Consider the following 24,328-nt stretch of genomic DNA (forward strand, 5'->3'; position numbering starts at 1 on the left):
CAAAAAGCGGACCTCCCCCGTCTTTTCGCAATGGTCTCGTCCCCGAGCTCCCCCCCCTTCTCGGTGCCTGTGGTCTCGCCCGTTGAGCTGTGCCTGGAGCGCCCCTTGCGGCCGCGCGCTGTGACGTCATCGCTCCTTCAGCCCGCCTTTTCCGTCACGGCGCTGGTGGAAGTGGCGTCACTTCCGGCCGCCGCCTGCCGGCAGCGGAGCGGAGCCGCCATGTCCACATCGCTGGGCTCCAACACCTACAACCGGCAGAACTGGGAGGATGCGGTGAGCGGGGGCGGCGGCGAAGGGCCGGGACAGCCGGGACGAGCGGGCCTGGGCCGGCGGGGCCCTGCTGCGCTGCGGGAGCATGTGTGGCGGCAAGGCCGCGGAGGCGAGGAGAATGCGGGGAGGGCGGCCCCGGGCCTGGGACCATCCCGCGGGACCCGCCACTTGCCCTGGGGACCCGCCACTTGCCCTGGGGACGTGCAGTTCTGCCGCCCGGGAGGGCTCAGCCGCGGCTCCCCGGCCCCTCCTTACGGCGCGGAGGGAACAAGCTGCTCTGCCGGCCCTTCCCCCGCGCCGCGGTTCGGGGCTGTGGCGGCTCGGAGCCCTTCCGGCGCTGCGCGGGCTGAGCTGGGCCCCTCGTGTGCCCGTGGCCGCGTCCCTTCGAGCTGAAGCATCTCCTGAGCGGGCCCAGTGCAGACGATCGCTGCTGAGGGATAACGGGGGCGGTGTCAGCTGCTGCGGTCCGTGCACTGACAGGTTCAGATCTCAAGAACACGCTTTTTGTTTGTTTATTCTAAGTTTTACTTAAAGCTACAATAGCCAGCAGATTATCATTCTATAATAGTTTGGGCCTGGGTCGTGTCTTGCAGCTCTCACGGTGTCTTTGAATCCATTTGTAACTTTTAATTTGTTTGATGAGTTAAACTAGAACATTTCTCAGAGTGTGACTTGAATGCTGTTGTGATGGCAGAGCTTGTTAAAAATTCCTGATTTCTTCTTGCTCGATTCAGGACTTCCCTATCCTGTGCCAGACATGTCTTGGAGAAAATCCCTATATTCGGATGGTATGTGCCTGTTGGACCCTGCAGTCCTTCCCTCTGTCTGTGGTGGCCCTAAAACTGTGCGTTGGGGACTAAAATAGGGCTGGGTACAAGAGGAGATGCTGAAGTGAACACACACTCCTGAATAGCTGGTTCTGCACAACAGGATCTGGTTCCAGCCATTGCTGGTGTGTAATACCATGGTTAGGGGTGTGATTATAGAACAAATCAATCAAAAAGGAGAGGAAGATGACACAGTCCAGTGTCTGGAGTTCAGGAAATAATAGAAAATGAAGTTTTAGTATTGGCAAACTCCAACATGGAGAGCTGTGAGCTGCTGAAATACTAATTAGCACAATTTCTAAAATGTGACAAACACACACCTCTAAAATTCAGTTAAAGGTGACTTATGAAGATAGTTTAAGTTCCTGTTTGTTTTCCTTGGTTTCCTCTCTGCAGGGTGAGTCAGTCCATGTTATGTTGCTTTTCTCTGCCTGGCCTGGTTGCCTGTGACCTACATTGACATGATCTGCTTCACATTTGTGTTCCACAAAGTTTCCTGAGAGAGATTGTGTTGTTCTTATGAAACATAACCCTAATGCTAGTATAGGTGATATTTCAAAACCTGTTTGTTTTCATGGGCTTCTTTCATGTCACATCATCTTTCCTTAAAAAGAGCTGTTAATGCTCCTTTTCGTTCTCACCTTCCATCAGTACAGAAGGTGGGACTTAAAATACTCTGTTTTTAATGAATGTTTCTAAACCAAAAGTGTACTGAAAGTATTTAGGATTGGGTTTTTTTTGTCCTGTTGACTTTCCAAGGGGTAAGCCAAATACACAGGGGTGAGTGAGTCTAAATGCAGCATAATTATGAAAAACCTACTCTGTTACAGTGTCAATGATATGTTTTATGTTTTATGTTGAATTGATATTTCATGTTTTCTTTTACTGTTTTTTATTATATTTCAGACCAAAGAAAAATATGGAAAAGAATGCAAGGTATGTTTGTGTCTTTTGAGGAAAGAATGTCAAAATAGGTGCGATCTAGGAATAATACATTTTAATGATTAAAAACCTGTCAGCTTCAGAAGAGTGCTTATCTGGGTTAACTTAAAATGTTTATGTAACTCCATACATTTTTAGGTCAGTCTACTTGGCTTGTTAGACAAAGTCAGTTGGTCCTAAAATAGTAAAATTATGGAGCATATCCTAAGTCTGTCTAAACAATCTTCACGTTTATCAGAATGAGGTTTTGTGAATACTGTTGTACTGTATTTGAAGTTCCTTCAGCATCTTAAATGATCTGTGTTTTCTTGTGCAAGTCTGTCGTTTTTACTCAAAAGTGCAAAATACCTGGAGTTTGGGTTCTGCTGTGCATATGTTATTCATGGCTACGTGGTGATTTGTGTAGGTTGTCTAAAAGCCACGGTTATTTCCAAGAGCAGGAAATACTCAGTATTGCCTGGACTGAGGGAAATTAAAGGGGGGTTTTGCCCTTTTATCACTTTTCGTCTGAGGTAGAGAGAAGGTATATGTTGAAATCTGTACAGATTGAGATTGTATTATGTGCTCAAGCTGTACATGCAGAGGAAGCAGATGCATCATTCCATGAGATGAGAGGGAGCATCACTCTTCTGGACCAAAGATCTCATAACCTCTCCCGGGTTGCTGCTGTGCTGGTGCCTGATGTATCCATCATTGTAATTCATCTCTAGAAGCTCCACACTGACATCACCTGGAATCAAAGAGAATTTCTGTGTCTTTGAGTAGATCTGTACTCGGGTTATTGTGATAAATACAAAGAAAAACAACAAGAAGAAGAACTTCCCTAAAATTTTCTCTTGTCAAAGTAAAGCCCCAAACAGAAACAAGTATTTCCTGAGCTCTGTGTCTTAGCTTTAGGACAAAGAAGTTGTATTTATGGTTTGAAGAGGCTGGGTGAATTTGGAGTTTGTTTCCATGCAAGAAGCAGAAGCTGTGTTGTCTTTCTGTCCCAGATTTGTGCCAGGCCTTTCACAGTGTTCCGCTGGTGCCCCGGGGTGCGGATGCGCTTCAAGAAGACAGAAGTGTGCCAGACCTGCAGCAAGCTGAAGAACGTCTGTCAGACCTGCCTGCTGGACCTGGAATATGGTGTGTACCCAAAAACCTGATCCAAGACAAGGAGCTGCCCTCTGAAATGGGATGTGGTGAAATGACTTTAAATGTGTGCATGTAACTGGCACTGGACAGCCTTTGAGAAGAACAGGTCTTGGTGGTCATGTCTCTTCAGAGGTTCAAGGGCAGAGTGGTTTCCCTGAGCAGCAGATGAGTTATCTGTGGTCACTGCAGGTTGCAGAAATCACTGTTTCTGCTCTTTCAGCTTGTTCTTCATATGGATTTGTTGGGGGTTTTTTGTTTCATTTTAGGTTTGCCTATCCAAGTCCGGGATGCAGGACTCTCCCTTAAAGATGAAATGCCTAAATCTGATGTGAACAAAGAATACTACACCCAGAACATGGAGCGAGAGGTAAGTGTAGCCATGATCATGCTTTTTGTGTGGCTGCGTGTGGGGAGGAAAGGGGAGCAATGACCTAGCTTCTCTTAAAATCACTTTTAATCAGAATGCTCTGATTCTGTGCATTAGTGTTCAGTGCTGATACATACATAATTATTTGTGTTCTACCTGCTTTTAGATAGCCAATTCTGATGGCACTAGACCAGTTGGTGCACTAGGAAAAGCTACTTCTACCAGTGACATGCTGCTGAAGCTGGCCCGAACCACTCCGTACTACAAACGCAACCGTCCTCACATCTGTTCCTTCTGGGTAAAAGGGGAGTGCAAGAGAGGAGAGGAGTGTCCCTACAGGTACAGACACAGCTTGAACAGTCAATCTGTTCACCACAGTCAGATGCTGCTTCCCTTGGAGATGCTGCAGTGGGCAGGAGACACACTACAGTGACTGGGGTCAGGGCAAAACTTGCATCCAGTGCCAGAAAATGAATCTCTGTGGTGGCAGGTTGGTTTGTAAGAAGTTGGCTGTGTGATTTGCCAAAGCAGTGACTGCAGCTCTTCTCTTGTGTAGTTCATTTTTCCCCTTCATGGCATCAGTCCCCTCAAGCAGAGATCTTTGTATTTGAACAAGAGGGTGTTTCAAACCCAGCTCTTGTGTTATGCAGTGCTGGGTGTTGAGCTGTCTGAAGTGCCATTCATTCAGAACTTGATGCAGTCCTGGCTGCAGTTGAAGTTTTCAGGGCTTTGTTCCATTTTGGCATGTTTATGTGGACAGGGTTAAGGATATAATTGACCTGAGGCCTTGAGAAGGGAAACTGGCAGCTGCAGTCATTTTAATCCGTTCAGTCATCCCCAATGCTATAAAGTCCTATGTTTATTGAACCTTAGACATGAGAAACCTACAGATCCAGACGATCCTCTGGCTGACCAGAACATCAAAGATCGTTACTATGGAATTAATGATCCTGTGGCTGACAAACTTCTGAAACGAGCATCAACCATGCCTCGTCTAGATCCTCCTGAAGACAAGACTATTACTACACTGTATGTTGGAGGGCTTGGAGATACCATCACTGAATCAGATCTCAGGTGTGTTGGTGAATTTGTATTGCCCTTGCCTTTTTGTTTGACACTTTGATAACAGCTCTTCAAGTGAGGAACAAAAATAAATCTGGCTTTCAGTTTTTCTTAATGGGGAACTGGTTGGTGGGCAGGTGCAGAGGAGTGCCAGCTTGTTGGAGAACAAACAGGCACATTTCAAATGCTTTGATTGAAATCTATTTCTTTAAAGATGAGTCATCCTTCTGAGCTGTTTGGGATACTGTGTAACCCTTTTTACAAGGAAGTTCTGTATCCTCTAGCTACCTACTGAGAGAAGCTGGTGCAGAGCTTTTATTGCTTCGTAATTGCGCAGAGGGCTAATTATGATTAATTGATTGATCCTTGATTTCTAATGATTAGATTGAAGAGGGGGTGGAGAAGAGAAAGTTTCTGAGCATACCTCTATTTCACCTGCCCTGCACTCTGTGACTAGGGGGAGTGGGGAATCATAGTCAATTTTTTTCCCCACGCAGAAATCACTTCTACCAGTTTGGGGAGATCCGGACGATAACGGTGGTGCAGAGGCAGCAATGTGCTTTCATCCAGTTTGCCACCAGACAGGCTGCAGAGGTGGCTGCTGAGAAATCCTTCAACAAACTCATCGTCAACGGCCGCAGGCTCAACGTCAAATGGGGAAGGTGAGTGTAGGGGGAAGAAGCCTGGAGGATGCAAGGTTCTTTTCTCTGTTTACAGTCTTGATGAGCAGGATTGGCTATTATGCAGAAGTAGTTACTTGTTTGGTAAATAATTGGGGTCCTCTTGCATTTTGGTTTTCTTTTTACACTGGGATCTGGGTTGGAGATAACACAAGTAGCATAAGGGATTTCTTGGTTGAGGATTATGGATGAGTTTTGGTAGCTTTGTTCCTAATCCATCTCCTGTAGGCACTGTTTGCAAACTTGGTGCCATCTGTCTGATGTTCTGTGAGTTTTTCATCTTTGGCCTGAAGAAATGGATCTGGAATAGATAATGTGAAACTACTGTGGTGTAAATATCTCCTTATCCTGCTTTTCTCATCTTTATTCTCAAACTTCTGTCTGTTTTTCAGGTCCCAGGCAGCAAGAGGAAAAGAAAAGGACAAGGAAGGCACTACAGAATCCGGGATAAAGCTGGAGCCAGTTCCAGGGCTTCCTGGAGGTAAGGGAGTTGTATTAATCTCTGAAACACTTAATGCTGACCCACTTCCATGAGCAAGGCTGCTGTTAAACTTCTGGGAGCAGTGACACCTCAGGATGGTAGAGGCAGTGGTGAGCCCAGAGCAGTTAAAGCAGGTTTGCAGCAGATCCAGCTGGATGGGAGATGAGTTTTGTCTAGGAGCAAATCCTTGATGAAAAGAGAGTTCTTTATGTGATGAGTGAAAAGTTAAAGATGAACTCAACTTAGTTAGGTCAGAGATACTGGCAACCCACACTTTTTAGAAGTCTTCTTAGTCCACTGGGCGATGATGGAAAAAGCAAAGCTGGTTTCAGATGAAGGAAATTGGTAACTGGGGTTTCAGGGCAGTTCTGCTTTGCACTCCAGTTCATACATGCAACATTCATTTTTCCCTTTTGAAAGCATGGGTTGTGCTCCCTCTCTGGAGGCAGACCCTCTGCTTGTCTTGCCTGAGAGGTTTTCCATAGCTGTATGTACTTTCTCTGCAGCCCTCCCCCCTCCTCCAGCTGCAGAAGAGGAGGCTTCTGCAAATTACTTCAATCTACCTCCAAGTGGTCCTTCTGCCGTGGTGAACATTGCCCTGCCACCTCCTCCTGGCATCGCTCCACCACCGCCTCCAGGTACTTGTGTTTCCCGCTCAAGTGGGGGTGTGAAATTCAGTGTTAGATGGTCTCTTCCTCCTTGCCAGGCCGTGCTGCAGCACTGATGCATGCCCTGAGCTGATTTTCCTCATCCGTGATCACACAGTGTAAACGGATGATCTAAACTGAGCTGTCAGCACAGTTTAATTAAACTGTGCTGCCTGTTGTGGTTGGTATTTGCTTGCAAATTCCCAGGCATGTTGGAGATCCCTGTTACTGGTACTGAGACCTACTCAGTGCTTTTGCTGGCTGTGTAAATGCCACATTAACCCAGACTTCAAAGGGTAATTTTGCAGCTGTTTGAATGCCAGCGTGTCCTTGGCTCTCTGTATATCTATCCAGAGATGCTTTTATTTTTTAATGGAATTTTGGACTCTTGTGAATGCATTTGCTCTGCTCTGTGGTTGAGTAGAAAACATTCAGATGGGTATTACAGACACCTGCCTGGTTCCCCCACCAGCTTTTATCTGTGAGTAAGGATGTGTATTGGGTAGGGATTGCCCCTAGTTGTACTGAAAAGAGGGGCAGGAGTTCAGGGAAGATGGGAGGTGTGCACATTTGTGAGGCACAGCTGTCAGCCAGCTGTGGTGTCAGTACTTTGAAGCAGCAGTACACACACACACTGGGTTTTCTGTTGCTTTGCCTGAAGCAGCCAACTCTGTTTCTGCAGGTTTCGGACCACACATGTTCCACGCCATGGGACCCCCACCTCCCTTCATGAGAGCCCCAGGCCCCATCCACTACCCATCCCAGGATCCCCAGAGGATGGGTGCCCACGCAGGAAAGCACAGCAGCCCCTAGCACATCCTGCCACCGTCATCCTTGAAGTAAATGTTATTTTCTAGTTACCATGGTAGCACGATATGTTGAGCTGTGGGTGAGCTAGAGACGCCTTATTTCCCTGCTTGCAGCCACAGGGCAAGCTGAGCTCCGTGTCTCCGCTTATAATTGAATTCTTGATACGTCCCAGGTCTTTCTATTAGTGTGGGGGGTGGGTGGGGGACAGACAGAAGGGCTGTCGGGGGTCTGTGGGTCTGGGGTACCAGAATTACGGTGCTGTCTGTGTATCCCATTGGCACACTTTTGAAATAAACTTCTGGAAAAACAAAACTAAACGCTTTTCAAGCCCGTTGATACCCTCAGTCAGAAGGTTATGGACTGTTAAAATGTAACCAGAGACTCTTCTCTATCAGATAACTAATGACATATTATTCTAATGAGGTATTAAACCAGGACTGAGTAAGAGTTGAAAAACAAGTTCAGCAGACCTGCCAAACCCTTGGCTTGGCCTTACCACTACACAAAATCTTCCCCTCTCCTTTATCCTGACTTCTTGATTAAAAAAGACAAGAAAACAAATCCTTTTTTAGTGCATCACTTTTAATCCTGTACATCCTGAGCAGGACTAATGCTGGGTCAAGCGAGCAGCCCCCAGGCAGTGCGGGCATGACATGGAGTGACAGGTCAGCAGTTGTCTGATTTAGCCAGGTGACAGCCCCCTCAGTGGCCCCAGAGCCTGGGCTTGTGCTGCCTGCATCTGCAGGGCAGGGCAGGATGCAGTTGCAAGCTGCTCTTGAGGAGATTTGGGATTCTCAAGGCCTGTGAGACACTGTCCCTGTAAGCTGTGACATGGGTCCTACTTCATCTTGCTTTGATAAGATGTGAAACTCTTCTTTCTGTGCTCCAAGTGTAGTGGTTGCCTGGGAGCAGCTGTATCCTGCCTGCAGCCTGCTGCTGAGTGAGGTCTGTGTACGTGTGGCTGGAGGATTTTAGGTTTATCTCCATATTAGCTGCTTTCATGCAGTGAATCTGTGGATGTCTTTGTAACAGGATGGGGCCCGTTCTGAAGTTTCATTTGCTTGTTTTTTAAAAAGTACATAAAATATTTGAATTTTTCAACACTGTGCTTTGACCCAGCTTCCTGGAGCACAGTGTCTGAGGACTTGGTCTGGTTTTTATGTGACTGCAGCCACAGCCAAGATCCTACATGGGCAAGGACAGGCACGTCAGATTTTAGTTTCATGTGCTGTCCTGTACAGTGCCACTGGGTCCCATCATGGTGCCAGCCCTGCCAGCCTGTCAGAGGAGGTGTAGCACTTGTGGCACCACAGGCTGGCTTTCTGTGGTGAAAGAGCTGGGCTTTGGGTGTGGGTAATTAGTTCAGCTTTTGTCAGGAAGAACTGTCCCAGGGTGGTGTTGGACAGCAGATGCTGCTGGTGGATGGGAGGGGGCTGTGGCATTTACCACTGCTCTGGCCCTGAGTCTCCATAGCTGGGATCTGTGAGTGCTGTGACAGATTTGGAATGGAATGCAAGAGGCTTCACATCATCCCAGTTTATTTATTATTTCCAGCCAGTTACCCAGGGTGCCCAGGTTCTGCAGCTGATGGACGAAGAGGAGGGAAATGGAATTGGAACAGGGCAGCATTTAAGCATCATAGATTTATTATTTCTAAGGAACAAACCTCTTTTCTTTCCATTTGCTTGCCCCCTCCTTCTTCTGTGGGAGACATAGAGTAATGAAAACTTCCCACCTGAATGATGTGTTGTGGCAGCAGAATCCCTGCGTGGGGTTTGCTCTGCACAGCGTTACAAACTTTACAAATGAGATAGCTGCTAGCTGCATTTTTACCACAACATTTACTCGCCCCATTTAACCACAGTGGTGGAAAAAGGAACTTTTATCCTGGTGCTTTTGGGAGTATAAGTAAGGGTAACATTAGGAACCTGACAAAAGCAATTGGAGGAAGCCTGTGTTGTCAGCAATTTTTGTGAGTGGGGTTGCCCAGATGTTCCAATGACTGTAGGCTGTTGTTAGCTGCATGTCCCACTGTGTGTCACTGCTGAAAACGTTGGTGTAGTTGGATCCTCACTGCTGATTTTCACGTTCCCAGGGAGGCCCGTGCTTGCTCTGGAGGCACAGCCATGCTGCTTTTCCTTTCCACTGCTGTTGAAGTTACCAGAACACCCTGGCAGCATCCCCACGTTGGTGTGGTTCTGCAGGGCAGCGGGTCCAGACAGGGCCTGATCCTTGACCAACTACATGAAGCAAATCTGGCATAAGTCACTCAAAGGGCCTAGACTGGATGTTCAAGCAAGGCATGCAAATAGCGGTAGGAAGGGGAAAATAGCTGCTAGCCAGCAGCTTGTGGAAAACAGGGCACAAGTTCCCAGCTCCCAGCATTCCTCTCCCCTCTATCCTGGCTGTGCTGTGTTGGTAAACAGGTAGATTCCCACTCCATTTGTTTTTGTTGTCCAGCCAAGCTCAAGGTAGCTGCTTTTAACATGCCAATGCCTCAAGTAACTTGTTTTGCTACTGCTCTTCCATTATCACCTCCTCTCTGCGTCCTGACTGGAATGACAGATGCAGAGTTGTCCTGAAGATGGAATTTCTCTGCAAAAGCACCAGCTGTCCGAGCAGGTCTCGCATGTCAGTGAAGGTGCAGTGGGGCAGCTTGGTGTGCTGCAGCTGGGGTGCTGCCGTTTTCCATGAGGCAGGGAGGAGGACAGGCTGTATGGGATGTTTTGTACGAGAACTTGCAGGGGTCTGCTGGATTAACAGCGAGGACTTGGCTGGTTGGCTTGGCACTGACTGCAAGGGGAATTCAGAATGGTCCCACACTCAAGCTCATTTAAACCCCATTCAAAGATGACAACCTGAGCCCACCAGCTGAGCTTTCCTGAAGGATACCTGCCCCCCCTCCCCTCCCCTGCGAGTGTGTCCGAGTCCAGTGAGGGAACCATCCGTGGCTATGGAGAAGGGAACGCACATCCTACAGCTCTTCGCTCTCCGGCAGGATCCGCACCCAGCCTTGGGCCACCCTGTTGAAGTTGGGCCTGTGGGAAATCACCTCCAGCACACTCAGGTTATCCAGCTCTACGGTGGGCAAAGAGAACAGCTCACCAACCAATGCCCTGTCAAACGGGGCCGGAGTCCTGCAGCACAAGGAGAAGCACACTTAGTCACGAGATGTTGTGAAGGTGTTAGAAAAAGTCTGGATTTGCTGAGTCCAGCACAATGTAGCAATGCCTGTTAGAAATGACAACCCTCCTCTTCCTCCCCAGCACGCTGTTAGAGCCCTGCCAGCCCAGCGAGGTGGTTCTCTGGTACAGAGCTCACCTCAACTCAAGCTTTGGCAAGCCTGGAGAGTGGGGTTCGAGGCCTGGGTGTTGGTGGAAGTGTTCTGCACATGGAAGGGCTTAGATTCAGACACCAGTGACAGTGCTTGAAAGTGCCTTGTCTGCAGCTCCTGTGTCCTGCAGAGGGCTGAGGCTGAGGGCGCTGCTCCGGATCACTCCAGCACATGCACCTCTATTGGCCCTGGCTCCCTCCCACCTTTTGGGACGGCTCCTCATGAACAATGACTAACAGGAGGAGCAGTGTGGGGGCAAGAGCTGTCGTCTCTTTCCAGAGAAATGTGGAAAGGGGCTGGGGAAGAGTGTGCCAGCCCCCAAAAAGCCAAGAATGTTGGTTTTGGAGCAGCACATAGAGGCTGAGCTATCAGTGAGGCAAAACTGGGAATGTTTGCTTTGGGAAGCACTGCTAGCACATGAATAATGTGGCACTGTTTTGCAACAGGAGAAATAAGAGGGGGAAAGGCAAAAGAGAGAGGCTTGTTCTAGGAACTTTCTTATGGGAAAAGAGAGTCTTTGTCAAAGCTTGGTTTTCACTCTCTCTTAAGGCAGCACACCTCAGCAAGGTGGTCCAAGGTTTTTGCATCACACTCTGAACATTTAAAATTGGGAATAAATCAGCCTGCTTTGACGCAGTTGCTGTGGAGGTGGTGGACCTGCCCTTGCTCTGTGACCCATGAGAGCTGTGCTTGGATTCAACTAGCCTTAGGCAAGACCACTGGCTTTCGATAGCCAGTTTGTTCCAAAAAGCTTGTTTTTCTGTGGTTTGGTATTTGAGCTGAGAAGTGATTTAAAAGCCAACAGCTTGGAAGATCATGAAAAGCCCAGTTAAAGGCAGATTGGCTTTCTGAATCTTCCTGCCTCACTGAAGAATTAGAGGAGGTGGCAAGAGGCTTGGAGTTAAATTAGCATCCATCTGTATTAAATTACAGTTGAAGACTTTAAATAGAAAGGCAGTGTGTGAGAGGGGAGAAATGGTACAGGGTAGAGTATTATTCAGAAACATGCCCTTGCTTCAGTCCCTGTCCATAAATAAATCCTGAGGCAGGAACATGGCTAAATGTTGAAAGAAAAGAGCCAAGTGTCTGCAGCAGCAGCTCCTTGTTCTCCCCCTGCAGCGCCTCCTTGGCTGTAACTCCTCAAGGAGAGCCACATGGCAAAGCCCCGGGGCTGAGGGGGAGGAGAGCAGCAAAGGGACAGTGGTGGCCAGGCTCATCTTTGCCCTTTAGGATGGCTTTTCCCACACTGAGGGGTTGTGGTCCCCTACAGCCCCTTCTGCCAAGTACTCAAAGCACAGCAGTCATGTCCCCCACGCCTCAAATCCAGCCCTGGGGTGGGCGCAGGGGAGCTGCTGTTGGCACGTGGTCTGCTGGGGAGCAGTGCTGTGTCCCGGGGGGAAACTCCAGTGGGAACTTGCCTACTGGAAGGTGACTTTAGCCAGGCCACCAAAGCCAATATAATTCCATCCTCATGACAGAGGTTTTCAGGAAAAAGGACAGACAGGACTTCTTTTGCTGATTCCCTGGGATGATGTTCAGCTCAAAAGTTCAGTTCTCATTATTTTACCATGGGCTGCTGGTGCTTTGCTACCACTGATGCCATGAAGATTTTTGCCTTTTCTTTTATAACCCTGTTATACCTTTTTACAACTTCTGTATTCCTAGTGCTTGTTGCCTACATTCTTGGACTTGTTTGTCAAGCTGAGAGACTAAACATTTTAGAAGCTTCGTAGGTAGGGATCAGTGTGCCCCAGAGCCCAAGGTCCTCTCCAGAACACATTCTGTAAACCAAGATAGAACCATCCAGGGGAAGTTTCCTTGGGGAGTGGGGCTCACTTGAGCCTCTCACTGGGGAATCTTTGATAGATCTGCTAATTAGTAAAGCCTATAATGTTATACCCATTGTTGGGGTGGGAGGGGGACACGGAGATAGACTCGGCGGGGTGCATCTCGATGCATGTGACCTGGACGTGTGCACCTAAGGATCCTTAAAATAAATACCAAGGTAAAATCCCTTTTCCCCTTCTAACCGTGTCTGACTCTTGATTTTAAGACCAGGAAAAGGCATCACCAGATCTCCATCTCCTGGACCCCCACCAAGCACCTTTACAGAAAGATCTGTCTTGGCAGTCTTTCCTCCAGGGTCCCAACTTTGACCCTGGTGTAGTTTGGAGGTGTGAGGAGGCACCAGCCATGCTCCATCAGAAGCAGCCACAGGGCATGGAGCTTGCCAGACTGAGCCACCAGAAACCCCCTGGCCTGGAGGCTTTGGGCTCAAGCAGGTGTTTGGAAGGAGTCTGGTGACCTCTTAGCACTCTGTGGGAAGATTAACCTTATACCCCCACTGCTTCCAGCTGCTTGAATACCTTAAGGAAATTAGGAAAGAGACTTGGCACTGTCTGTGTCATTCCTCCACCCAGCCCAGAGCTGAGCCCAGCTGGGAACAGGAGTGATTCCTTCTGCAGGACCATGTGCATAAGAGTTGGCCCTCCCAAATTTCATCCCTGAGGTTACCCAGTGAGATTAAGCTGCTTAAGGCTATGCAAACCCAGTGGTGGAGCTGAGAGGAGATCTGGGAGAGAACTGCTGGAGGCAGGGACCTTTGCAAGGAGCCACAGAGGAGCTCCTGAGTAGGAAAAGAGCATCCTGAGCCCTTGCTGTGCCCCTGTGGGGTATAAGGAGGGCATAGACTGTTGCATTTCCCTGGCAGGAAGGTGGGTGCTCCTCGAGGCTGAAGGGCTTGGCCAAGGGCTGGCCTGGCTGGTGGTGTCTGCCCCTGTTACCTGTTGAAGCTCTTGAAGTCCCACGCAGGGGGTCTCATGGGCAGCTGGTTCTTGCCATACATGGCATCATCCCTGTCACCAAAGAGCTCCTGCCACGGGGACCGGTAGCCCTTGGGGATGGCGGTGACATTGAACTTCTCATGGGGGATTTCTTTGAGGGGGCTCGAGTACCCTGTGCAGGGGGAGAGACAGTGTGGGCTGCTGGGGCCACAGCCAGGCTGAGGCAGGGGGCTGGGAACAGCCTGGCCTCTGCATGGCCGTGGAAGACCTGTTACTGGGGCCAGGAATGCGTATCTATAACATAAATATGTAGGTATATATATCTGTACGTTTAAAATCTCTGGGGAAGGGTTTTGGGCAGACCCCTGAGCAGGCAGCAGCTCACTGCCTCCAGCCCCACGTTGCTGAGATCACAGCAGTGTCGGGTTCAGGTGCAGGCAGCGTTGGCTTACCTGGGGCCAAGGCACTGGGGTTCAGGACTTTGCTCATGTGCAAGACCTTCTCTGACTTCTTGGGTACTTCTGGGGGGCCACCCTGGGGTGATGCTGCCACATGGAGCTCGGAGTGATAATTCTCCTGGCCCCCAGCATTCTCCCCTGCCTGTGGAGGGGAGAGTTAACAGGCACAGGGAGGGACTCCCCCTGCCCCAGCTGGAACGCAGGGGGTGGTTGAAAGCACCTCAGAGCTTCCTCTGTTTACTCACCATCTGTTCATTCACTGTCCCTTCTGAATCACCTTTCCCAGTGTGGTGTGAGCCACCTGCCCCTTGCCCTGGGAGCTGCAGGAGACAGTAAGTGGGTGCAGAGGGGGATCAGTACCATCTCCCTCCTCTTTGGTGGATATTGAACCCCGTGTTTGCCCATCTCCATGCCCAGCCCACTGGGACATCTCTCCATTTCTGCATAGCAGTCAGCCAAGCATGGCTGCCCTGCAGAGAGACCACTGACTCCACCAGGAATTCCTTCCCTGGCAAGGCTGCAAGAGCCAGGGAAGGGCTGTCCTCAGACCCACCTGCCTGGAGCCACTGGGATGCTCAAAGACAAAGCGCTGCATCCGCTTCTGGCGCTGCTGGAAGAGCCGGGAGCCGCGGTTGTTCCGCAGGGAGAGCTCCTCGATCATCACATCCTGTGTTGTGCTCATCTTCTTCCCCAGATCCAGCTGGGGCTCTGGGGAGGCTGGGAGAGCACAGCTACAGCTGAGGACGCTGCAGTGTTGGGGACTCCCAAGCCAGCACAGACAGTGTATCCCCTCCTTGGGGTCCCTGTTTTGTGGCTGGGCCGTTTGCCCGTGCCAGGGACTGGCATTTCCTCAGTGTGAGGAATTGTTAGAGAGCTCCAGAGGTTCAAGAAGCCTCTCCCACCCTGTGCATGGACCGTTCCAGCGAAAGCAGGGCCAATGGCCTCAACCAGAGCTGGGTCTGGCCCATAGTCAAGGAGGGCAGCACTGCCCTGGGGCTGGTGACACCCCTGCACCCCCTTACCATCTTGAGGGCCTGGTCTCATGATGGCCATCACTTGCTGCCGTGCTCCTGGGGCAGCTCTGTGGGAGGGGGATGGATCCTGTCTGGCTGGAAGAGAGAAGCACCCTGGGAGTGACACCAAGCATGGGCATGTGTCAGCTGCAGACACGCCCCAGAGACGTGCTAGGATTCAGCTGAGCATCTCCCCTCGTCAGCACCATCCCTAAGCATCTCCCTGCATCGCTCGCTGTCCCCTTCAACAGACACAGGGAATGTTCAAACCATGCTGTCCCTCAGCCCCTGCCTGTCATTCTTCCTCTCTGCCTTTCTTTAGGGCAGAAACCGTCCTTGTCTCTGTCCTTGCCCACAGCAAGCCACTGTCCTTGTGCCTCGAGCACCCTCGGAGCAGCAGCTGCCAGCCAAGCGGGGGCCCTGGCTGCCACCCCCCCAGCACCTCCGCCTTAGCAGAGCTATTTTCAGCTGCTGGCCCCAAGGGTGCAGGAGCTGCAACCCTGAACCTGCAGGGAGCTGGTGAGCCCAGCCAGCAGCAAGAAGGGTCATGGGACCACCCGTCTGTGTTGCTCCATTGTGGAGAGGCAGCTGGAAACCAGCCCCAGTCTGAGCCCCCTGAGCTGCCCATCTGCAGCAGAACCCTCCTGTACTGCTGGGGTGCTCGGCTCCACAAGTGCTGCTCGACTCGGGTGCATCTGGCATCCCTCAGCTCAGGCTGATGCTGGGCAGCTTCCCCTAAGGGCCCTGCAGTGCCGGGGTCTCCATGGGGCTGGGGTGCCTGGCACGCAGCTCCCTGCCAGCTCTGAGTTCAGCATTAACCATCCCCACAACGAGCCAGGGACCTGCACCCCATCCTTCCCTCCGCCCCGCTCCAGGGAGACTCTACACTGACCCCCACAGTGGTGGTGTCCCCTTTTCCAAGGACATCCCCAAGCCCTGTGCACCCACCCAGCTGCTGACCCCCGCGTGGGACCTCACCTTCCCTACCTGGCCAGGGGATAGCCCAGATGCTGGGGACTGAAGATGCTTCTCCTGCTGCACTGGGGATGAGACTGAAGCAAAGCTGCAGTCACCAGCACTCGGTGGCCCCTGCTGGCCCTTCACGGCACCCTTGGGCTCCTGATGCTTGCCCCAACACGTCCTGGGCTCCAGCCCAGATGCCAAGGTCCAGCCACGGGACACAAGTTATTTCTGGCTGAGAAAGGGGGCGGAGCAGGGCTGTGACCCTTGGGGACTGGGATGCCGTCACCCCAGCACGGAACAGGTCTGACTCACAGGGATGAGGATGCCATAATCCTGGCATGGAGCAGGGCTCTGACCCTTGGGGACCAGGATGCCATCACCCCAGCGTGAAGCACAGCTGGCCCACATGGATGCTGTCACTTGGCATGGAGCAGGGCTGACCCTTGGGGACACGTAGCAGCAGCAGGAGGTAGCCATGTGCCATGTGTGCCCAGGCCACCTCGGGGACAGATCAGAGCCAGCCTGGTTGGGATAACGGCCGTTTATTTCTGAGCTGGGTATACAGTGGTGCGGCGAAGGCAGGTTGTGGTGGCTGCTGCAGCGAGGGTGGGAGATGTGTCCTGGGAACTGGGGCTGTGTTCCAGAAAGGGCAGCCTGCAGTGTGGAGGTACTCCAGGGAACAGGGATGGGCTGGCTTCAACAGCATGTCCTGGGGAAAGGGAAGGGGTGATGGGCATCCTGAATGGGAATATGCCAGAGGCCTGGCAGCCCAAAGGCAACCTCTTGTCCGGTGCTGGTCCCACCAGCCCCAAGGTGTGGGAACACCAACATGCTCAGAATCACCTTCTGTGCTGACACCTCCTTCAAACCCTCTGCAACTTCTACCATTTCCTTCAGCCCCCATGGTCCCCCACTTCTTCCCACCTGCCCTGGCTGTCACAGCACCCATCAGTTCCTGTGTGTGCCTCCATCCCACTGGAGAGGGGATGGGAATGGCAATGTGATGAACTTGGGTATGGGGACAGTGATAGGTACAAGATGGGGCTGTCCCTCTTGGTCTGGGCAGGGCAGGAGAGCACCTGTAAACAGTCCCCTTAACTTGGCAATAAATAACTTTGGCTCTTTTTGTTCTCCAGGGAAAGAAGGACTTGGGAGAATTTCTTTGAGACAGGGTCAAAAGTTTAAAAAAAAAAAAAAAAATCAGTGAATAACTGGAGGGAATTAAAAATTAACTTTTCCTCTCCAAAATCTGGTTTCAATTGACACCAGCCAAATCTAGAGGCTGTGAGAGGCTGGGAGAGGGACCCTGGTCATGGCATCCAATCGATGCTGCCCACCCGCAGCAGCTGTGCCACCCCAGGGAAGCAGAGCTGCGGTGACACCCCGGGATAACATCTGGGAGCTGGGGACCACCCAGCCCATCCCATCCTGGCTATGCGGGATGGGGCTGGCTGGCAGGCAGGGACTGCCGAGGGAGAGGCCGTGGGGGGGCCGGCTCCCCCACTCTGCCTGCTCCTGCCTGCTGACCACACAGTCCTGCCCCGAAAGGTTAGGGTGGTAAAAATAGAGCAGGGCCATGGGATGGCGTGCGGGCATGAGGCACCTGACCCCTCTGGCACACAGAGGGGCCGTGGCAGCTCCGAAGGGACACTGTTTTTTGGAGACTTCAGCCTCGGGGGTTGGTGTGTTCCCGGTGGGGGGTGAGCGGGTGGCATCACCCGGGGTGATGGGTCTAGGGAGAGGGTGGTTTGGCGGGGGCTGGCTTTTCTAGGAGGTGCAGGGTGCCCCTGAGGGCAGGCCCCCCGTCTTCAGCCGCAGGCTGCTGGTCCAGCCCCGGGGACAGAGATTGAAGCTGTGAATTCCCGGGCTCTTGGTCCCCGAGTCTTCGGAGTCGAGGGAGACGTCCGAGTCCGTAGGGGACCGGGAGGTGCAACGCTTGGCTGGGGACCGCCCACCCACCACGGGGGATGGCAGGGGGCTCTTGGGGATGGGAGACAGCCTGGGCACGGGGCAGGAAGACGCGCTGGATGGCAACAGGAGCCGGCGACCCTCTGCCCAGGCGGCTCGGGGCATCCCGGGGGAGGCACAGAACTGGGGGCTGCCTGCCCGGGGCGATCGCAGGGGGCTTTTGTGGATGGGCGAGGGGCTGGCCAGGCTCCCCAGCACGCTGTTGGCAGCCTGCAGTGCCGGCGCTCTGGGCCCCAGCCGGGGCGACTGGGGCAGGCTGGGGGGGCCGGCAGAGATGGGGGTGAAGGGTCGGGAGTTCTCCAGCCCCACGGCTTTGGGAGAGGAGCTCTTCCTGCGGGCAGCGTTGATGATGTTCCTGGCGAGCCGCGCTTGCATCTGCCGGCTGGCCCGGGGGTCCGCGTCCTGCCGCAGCGGGGACAGGGACCTCTCGCTCCACGGAGGGGACGTGGGAGGTCCCTCATCCAGCTCGGGCACCGAGGCCGGGCTGGCCCAGCCGTCCAGGCTGCCCGGGCGCCGCGCCAGCCGGGGCGTCCAGGTGGGCGACGCAGGGAGGGATGAGCGCCTGTCCTGGAGAGGGACAGAGAGCGGGTTAGTGACCCCCGCTCGGGGGGACGAAGGGACAGAGCAGGGGTACAGCGGTAGGAGGGTGCCAGGGTAAGATTCATGCTGGCACAGCCCCACAGGAGCTGGGGATGTCTCCTCGTGCATTGCATCCCTGCAAGGGGTCCCCAAAACGCATTTGACCCTGCACCCCCTCGCCCGCCAGTGAGATCAGGGCAGGCTGAGCCTGCTGTTAATCATCCTTGCCCAGAATATGTCCCAGGACCTCTCTCTATCTGCAGCTTCCCAAAGTGTCCCTCTGGGGGATGCTCGGAGACCCCCTTGCACTGCCCAGGATCCATCGCCCCACACTGCTCCCCAGACGGCAGGAAAGAGAAGAGCCAGGTGTGACAGCGCAGAGAGTGTATTCAGAAAGAGGGGAAAAAAGAAAAACGCAGGAGAAATAAAGCAGTCAAAAGGCAACTTGGCACCATGGGGAAAGTGGCGAGAGGGCATGGGCAGAGGCACAGCTGGACCACGAGTCTTGGGCTGAGTGTCACCCAGCAGCCCTGCCCTCAGCACCCTCCTCATCCCAGCACAGCCCTTGCTTCCAGCTGTGCCACACAGCACTGCCCACCCCAGCTCCAGCTGGACTGAGCCCAGGCAGGAACAGGGACCCCGCAGTGTCCCTGGGCCCAGCACCACTGGACTCTGCTGTTCCCCGAGGGATGCAGTTCTTCCTCCACAGTGAGGAAGCAAATGAGGGCAGATCCTGAAGGAGCAACAGAAGAGCCAGGAGCAGGCACAGTGAGGCAGAAAGGCAGCGTGTCCCCTCCAGGTTTGCTTTGGTAGGAGGCTGAGAAGAGCCACAGGACAGAGGGGATGTGGAGGAGGAGGCAGAGCTCTGAGAGCTGGAAAAGCTGGAGGTGAGGAAAGGAGGGAGCCAGAGGTGCGATGCTCCATACAGTTTCCAGACGAGAGAAGAGCAAGAGCAGCCCTGTGGGACAGGCAGGGCTGATGACTCTTTGGGATCCTGCAGGCTCTGTGCCCAGTTCCTGCTGCCTCCCTGGGACTCCTCAGCTCCTGTTGCACCGGGGGTTTGACAGCGCCTCTCACCCACTGTCCCAGCACTGCAGCCTCACAACCACTTCTTTTTTCTGTTTTCTTTTCTCCCCCCCCCCCCCCTTTTTTCTGTGGTTGAGTTGGCTTTTGGCACTCCCATGAGCAGTTAGGGAGGACTCAGCCTATCACCCCTGTGTTTTTCTCTCCGCCACCGCTACTTGTAGTAAAAAGAAGGTTTCCACACCTGCGGCTCGATGCCGGCATTCCTGGTGGAGTAGGAGGGCCGGGGTGCCTGGAAGCCTGCCTTGGCCCGGGGCGGCAGCAGGCGGCACGGGGAGGCCAGCAGCACCTCAGCCGGGGCTCCAGGACTGGCACGACTGTCGTGAGTCAGGGGCAGAGCCCCGGCAGCACTGGGGAAGGGGCTGGCAGTGGTCTGGCCGGCACTGGGCACCACAGGGGGATGCCAAACCGGAGAAGGAGGCAACGGAGAGGTCGGGCAGGAGGCTTGCTGGGTGTAGGGGTAGGAGTCGGGAAGAGAGGGTCTGGGTGGAGGCATCTCCTGGGGCATGGACCTTGCTGGCCCCTTGGATGGGGAGAGGATGAAGAGAGAAGACTGGAGCTGGTAAGGCTGGTGCTTGGAGATCTCCAGCTCCTTCTGGGACACCTCATTCTCCCCTAGGTTGCTGCCATACAGTGATGCAGGAGGGGTTTTGGAGGGCCTGCTGGGACTCTTGGAGGGGCGTCTGGAGACCATGGGTGACAGATAAGCATTGTTATCATACTTCCAGGAGGGAGGTAGGGACATGGTGGGTGATGGGGACCGTAACAACTCGGGCTGAGAGGGGGCCTCAATGATGAACTTCTCCATCCTGGACTGCCGGCGGGCAAAGAGCTCAGCCCCCTTCCCTCTCGCTTCACTGAGGATGTGGCTGGGCTGTGGCTTCTTCTTGGGCTGGATGGTGGGAGACTTGAGGCAGGAGGACCATGCCGGAGCATCCTCAGCTGGCGGGAGGTGCTGCACACCCCTGGCTGTGCTGTTGGGAACAAAGTTCGAAGCTTCAGCCCCGAGGGCGAAGGGCTCATCCTCAGCACTGGGCTCCCCGTGCTCCTTCTGCTTCTTCCTGCTATCTGCACTCTGAACCAGGTCCAGCAGGTCGGGGTTGGGGCCCAGCTTCGGCTTCTCCACGAAGGTGAACATGGACTTTCTGCTGGCTCTCCGGGCAGCCGACTCCTCCAGGATCCCTGTTTTGGGCAAGGGGTTTGGTCCGCTCACCCCGCAGCTCAGGAGGGGATCTGGCAGCATCTTCTGCTCCTGCGTAGGGTACAGGGCCGAGTAGGCGGGGGGGGAGCGGACACGGGTGAGCGGTGGGGGGCTGCTGAGGGTCTCTGCATAGGTTGGTGGTGGGGGCAGCTCGGGGGCAGGAGGTTCCTCGGCCGGCTGGGCACTGGCAGGGGATGCTTGGGTGCCAAAGGGTCTGGCTGTCCGGTTCTTCACAGGCTTGGGCTTGGCCAGGGTGAGATGGACCTCATAGTACTGCCGGCCCTGTGCCCCGTTCTGCTGCTGCCCGGCTGGGGATGCCATCCCTGTGGCTGTCCCCGCTGGCGCGCTGGGCACCTCTCTAGGCACCTCACCGAGCACCTCACTGGGCACTTCGATGTTCTTCCCCTCCTCGAGGCTCTGTGGCAGGACAAGAGCAGCCGTGTTTGGCCCTGCAGGGGCTCCTCCATTTCCGAGCGCCTCCACCCCTCTCTCCATCCTGCCGGCTGCCTGCTCCTGCACGCCGTTGGTGGCAGCCGATGCCATGTTCTCCTTCAGGTAAACACTGAGTGGGACCTGCTGGGCTTCAGCAGGAAGCTCCTGGCACGGGGAGGCGTTTGCCAGCATCCCTTCTCCTGGATTGCCAGGCTGGTCGGGCTCCGGCTTCATCCCCTGCCCCTGGCCCTGCTCCATGGCCGCTTGCCGAGGCTGGGGCTCAGGGCTCAGCGGCAGCCCCCCGCCATGCCCGGCCCCCGTGAGCCCCTCAACGCGCTGCCTGCGCCGGTGGAACAGCAGGACGCCCTTGGAGCTGGGGCCGGGTGCCGTGGTGAGCTGAGCCGCGATCCTCTGGCTCCGCGCCTTCGCCTCCTTCAGCTCCTTCTCCGAGAGGCTGGCGCTGCGGGAGAGACCTGGGCAGAGGAGAGAGGGGGATTAGGGCGCTCAGTGGGAATGTGGGGTGTCAGTCATCCCCGCCCAGGACTGGCAGCCCTTCCTCCACCTATCCCCCGGCACCCCAACTCCTTCCCTGGCAGCTGGGGGAAGGCAGGAGAGATGCACCGGGGCTGCGGTACACGGTCCGGGGGCAATGGGGACCCAGCGCAGCCCCCACCAAGATGCTGGGACAGATGGGAAAGCCCAGGGGACACCTAGTGACGCTCTGGACCTGTCCGCCATCCCACGCCGTGTTTCGGCTGGGTTCTGCGCGCCCACCGCACTGACCATACGGGAAAGGAATTTCTCCGAGCAAGTCTCCTGGAAGCTCACATGGCTTCGGCCCCCGGCTCAAAGAGGCAGTGGCAGGGAAGAGGCCAGCGTGTGTCCCCAGCCCCTCGCCCCGAATCCCGGCATGCTCAGCCCCGAGCGGGCAGGACATAAACCCGGGGACAGCAGGGCCATGCCAACCCACCCCGACCTCACAGCAAGGCCGGTGGGCAGCCCCGGCGGGGGACTCATGAATGGAGCAACACGAGATGGCAGCAGCCGACAGAAGCTGTGCAGATCCTGCCCAGCTGGACACAGACGCGGACACAGCGAGGAGCCACCTTCACGCCTCGGGACTCAGCACAAGTGCTAAAAGCAACGCGCTAAAAGCCTGGCGCCTTCTCCTGAGCCGGACAGAGGTCAGTGCACCAGCCCTTCCCTAAGACCGAAAGGATGTGGAGCTGCCGGGAATGCATTTTCTCAGGGTGAGCAATTTCCTATGAGCTTACCCCCCCCGAAAGCACCCGTGGGAAGGGCAGTGTCTCCCACCCTGCCGAGGCCACTGCTGGGCACGGACACCAGCGCCGACCGCCCGCATCACCCCCGCACCCAGCAAGGGTGCAGCCCCCTCTCCAAAGGCACTGCTGGGATGGCTCTGATGGGTGTCTCTGCTCTGGCCCCAGCAGGGAGGTGGGTGGCCGAGACCGCCCGCTCCTAGCCCTGCTCCTCTTTCCTTCTCATTCCTTCCCGTCTTCCCTTCCTTCATGTGTTCCTCATTTTCTTGCCTTCTGTGCTGCTTGGGAGTCTTCCAGGATATTTTCAGCAGTGGCTCAGCCTACCAGCGAGGGAAGGGATGGATGACTAAGCCAAATCCTTCCAGCAAGCCCACGGTAAGCAGGAGGGCTGCTGGAACCGGGCAACTCCTCTTCCTCACCCTTCATCCCTCCTGCCTCCCTCAGCACCCAGCAAGTCCCTGCACACACGCTGAGGTGTGCAGGATGCCCTGGATGAAGTCTTCAGGCTGCCCGACGGGAGGGTTTTGTTTGGGCAGGGGGCAGAGGAGGCAGAGATGCCAGTGGAAACTCTCCTGGAGACGAGGAGCCCGTCGGCAGCGGCGACGCCGGCGGCCGGTCCCCCCCGGTTCGCGGCCAGCATTGTTTAACGCCCCATTTGTATTTGCTTTGGCGGCGGCACAGAGCGGGGCCGCTGCTTCCTCCGGCCGGGCTGGCTGGAGGGCGGCCAGCACCGCGGCTCCCGCTCCGCGGGGTCACCCTCGCCGCCTTTATCTCCGAAACGGGGGAGAAACACGGCCAAGGAGCCGTTGAGAAACAAGCCACAGGCTCCAGATGTCTGCGGGTTTCGTGCTCCGAGCGGAGCCTCCTCGCTTCCTCGGAGGCCGGGGCTGCCTAAGAAGCCGAGCTCTCGGCGGAGCCATTTCGCAGCCTCTTGCTCTTGCTACTGCCTTTTAACAGCAAACGAGGGGCCCTGGGGGATCTCCTCCGTGCTGGAGGGATGACTCAGCTCTTGGCCAGCCCGTCCCTGCTTGGACTAGCCGCCAAATACGCTCCCACGTAGCCGGGACCAATACTGGGATTTGCCCACCGGGATTTCTTCCCTGGGTGTCTCCATCCCTGGATGTCGCCACAGGCACGGGCATCACTCCGGGCCAGGGTGCGCTCCAGGGTGGACTCCCCCACCTGAAACCCCTTCCCTCGGATCTATTCCCGCCCATACCCATCCCCTCCGCTCTTCCAGCAGCCCCTCTGCCCCTGCCCACCCAGCACCCACCAGTCCTGGGCTGGTCCACCTGAGTCCAGAGGAAACGAATCCCTCAGGATACTACTTGGGATGCTGAGGGTAAGAATTGCTCTTCACATCCAATTTTTATGACACAGATGAAGAGCACCAAAGTCTCCAGCAGTCCAGAGGAAATTGCTCCAGCCTGAGCTGTGAGATGAGGTTATTCACCCAGTGCAGGAGCCTTTATCCATCCGCCATGGTGTCTGGAGGGGTTCTGCCACCTGGGGCAGTTTCTGCACCACTCACTCCCCTCCCAGCCACAGAGAACATTCCATCATCCTTCCCTGCCATCTCCTGGCAGCTGGTAGCCCTGGGTGGGCTCTGGCTGGTTCTTTTCCCCAGCCCCAGGCAGGCAGGAGGGAGGTGAATGCACTGAGATGTTCAGGTGCTGGGGAGGAGAAGGAGAAGGGGCGTGGGGTCTAAGGCAACCAAAGCAGTGCAGGGAGGAGGCGAAAGTAAAATTATGTGTGTCCTGGTGCAGCACTGGCAGGTGGTTTCCACCCAGTACCCTGAGCCCTGTCCAAAATCATAAGGATGACAGCTTCTCCTTCCTTCCTTCCTGCCTTCCTTCCTGCCTTCCTGCCTTCCTTCCTTCCTGCCTTCCTTCCTTCCTGCCTTCCTGCCTACCTTCCTGCCTTCCTTCCTTCCTGCCTTCCTTCCTGCCTTCCTGCCTTCCTTCCTGCCTTCCTGCCTTCCTTCCTGCCTTCCTGCCTTCCTGCCTTCCTGCCT

The 24,328-nt window shown here is 54.6% G+C and overlaps 3 protein-coding genes across 5 annotated transcripts in view; 1 reads left to right on the forward strand and 2 right to left on the reverse strand.

Annotated features, from left to right (window-relative positions):
• The first annotated feature begins 164 nt into the window (after positions 1–164).
• LOC121658036 (pre-mRNA-splicing factor RBM22) lies at positions 165–7,532 on the forward strand. The gene is made up of 11 exons (XM_042014412.1): positions 165–273; positions 1,005–1,058; positions 2,004–2,033; positions 3,032–3,164; positions 3,440–3,540; positions 3,707–3,879; positions 4,414–4,614; positions 5,100–5,264; positions 5,675–5,763; positions 6,270–6,401; positions 7,093–7,532. The coding sequence occupies exons 1-11, from the start codon at positions 220–222 to the stop codon at positions 7,221–7,223; spliced, it is 1,263 nt and encodes a 420-aa protein (XP_041870346.1). The 5' UTR covers positions 165–219; the 3' UTR covers positions 7,224–7,532.
• Positions 7,533–8,741: 1,209 nt separating this feature from the next.
• On the reverse strand, positions 8,742–16,124 carry LOC121658038 (myozenin-3-like). 3 transcript variants are annotated; one of them, XM_042014417.1, is made up of 7 exons: positions 15,796–16,124; positions 14,818–14,900; positions 14,349–14,512; positions 14,041–14,115; positions 13,790–13,937; positions 13,338–13,509; positions 8,742–10,357 (listed from the first exon to the last, which is right to left on the reverse strand). In XM_042014417.1, the coding sequence occupies exons 2-7, from the start codon at positions 14,846–14,848 to the stop codon at positions 10,195–10,197; spliced, it is 753 nt and encodes a 250-aa protein (XP_041870351.1). In that variant the 5' UTR covers positions 14,849–14,900; positions 15,796–16,124; the 3' UTR covers positions 8,742–10,194. The 3 variants fall into 3 exon arrangements, with proteins under 3 accessions (XP_041870351.1, XP_041870349.1, XP_041870350.1); XM_042014415.1 differs by having other exon boundaries at positions 14,818–14,904; XM_042014416.1 differs by having other exon boundaries at positions 14,818–14,904; positions 15,787–16,124.
• A 173-nt stretch (positions 16,125–16,297) lies between these two features.
• LOC121658033 (synaptopodin-like) overlaps positions 16,298–24,328 on the reverse strand; it is a 22,403-nt gene continuing 14,372 nt past the window's right edge. Inside the window, exons 3-4 of the mRNA XM_042014411.1 lie at positions 19,586–21,507; positions 16,298–18,306 (exon numbers count right to left, since the gene is read on the reverse strand). Coding sequence (XP_041870345.1) covers positions 17,539–18,306; positions 19,586–21,507 — 2,690 coding nt within the window. The 3' untranslated portion in view covers positions 16,298–17,538. The remainder of the gene's footprint in view (positions 18,307–19,585; positions 21,508–24,328) is intronic.

Source organism: Corvus kubaryi, unplaced genomic scaffold (genome assembly GCF_017639235.1).
Source record: "Corvus kubaryi isolate FWS band 111438036 unplaced genomic scaffold, C.kubaryi_AGA036_p1.0 split2-37374, whole genome shotgun sequence".
Classification (NCBI taxonomy): Eukaryota; Metazoa; Chordata; class Aves; order Passeriformes; family Corvidae; genus Corvus; species Corvus kubaryi.

What these genes read in the sequence shown, in the direction of transcription:
- LOC121658036 (XM_042014412.1), top strand. Translation starts at nt 220, where the DNA reads ATGTCCACATCGCTGGGCTCCAACACCTACAACCGGCAGAACTGGGAG. An exon ending in GGAGAGGAGTGTCCCTACAG is followed by an intron (nt 3,880 to 4,413) that starts GTACAGACACAG and finishes ATTGAACCTTAG; the next exon opens with ACATGAGAAACCTACAGATC. An exon ending in CGCTCCACCACCGCCTCCAG is followed by an intron (nt 6,402 to 7,092) that starts GTACTTGTGTTT and finishes CTGTTTCTGCAG; the next exon opens with GTTTCGGACCACACATGTTC.
- LOC121658038 (XM_042014417.1), bottom strand. Translation starts at nt 14,848, where the DNA reads ATGGCCATCATGAGACCAGGCCCTCAAGATG. An exon ending in ATCCCAGTGGCTCCAGGCAG is followed by an intron (nt 14,116 to 14,348) that starts GTGGGTCTGAGG and finishes TGTCTCCTGCAG; the next exon opens with CTCCCAGGGCAAGGGGCAGG. An exon ending in GGACAGTGAATGAACAGATG is followed by an intron (nt 13,938 to 14,040) that starts GTGAGTAAACAG and finishes TCCCCTCCACAG; the next exon opens with GCAGGGGAGAATGCTGGGGG.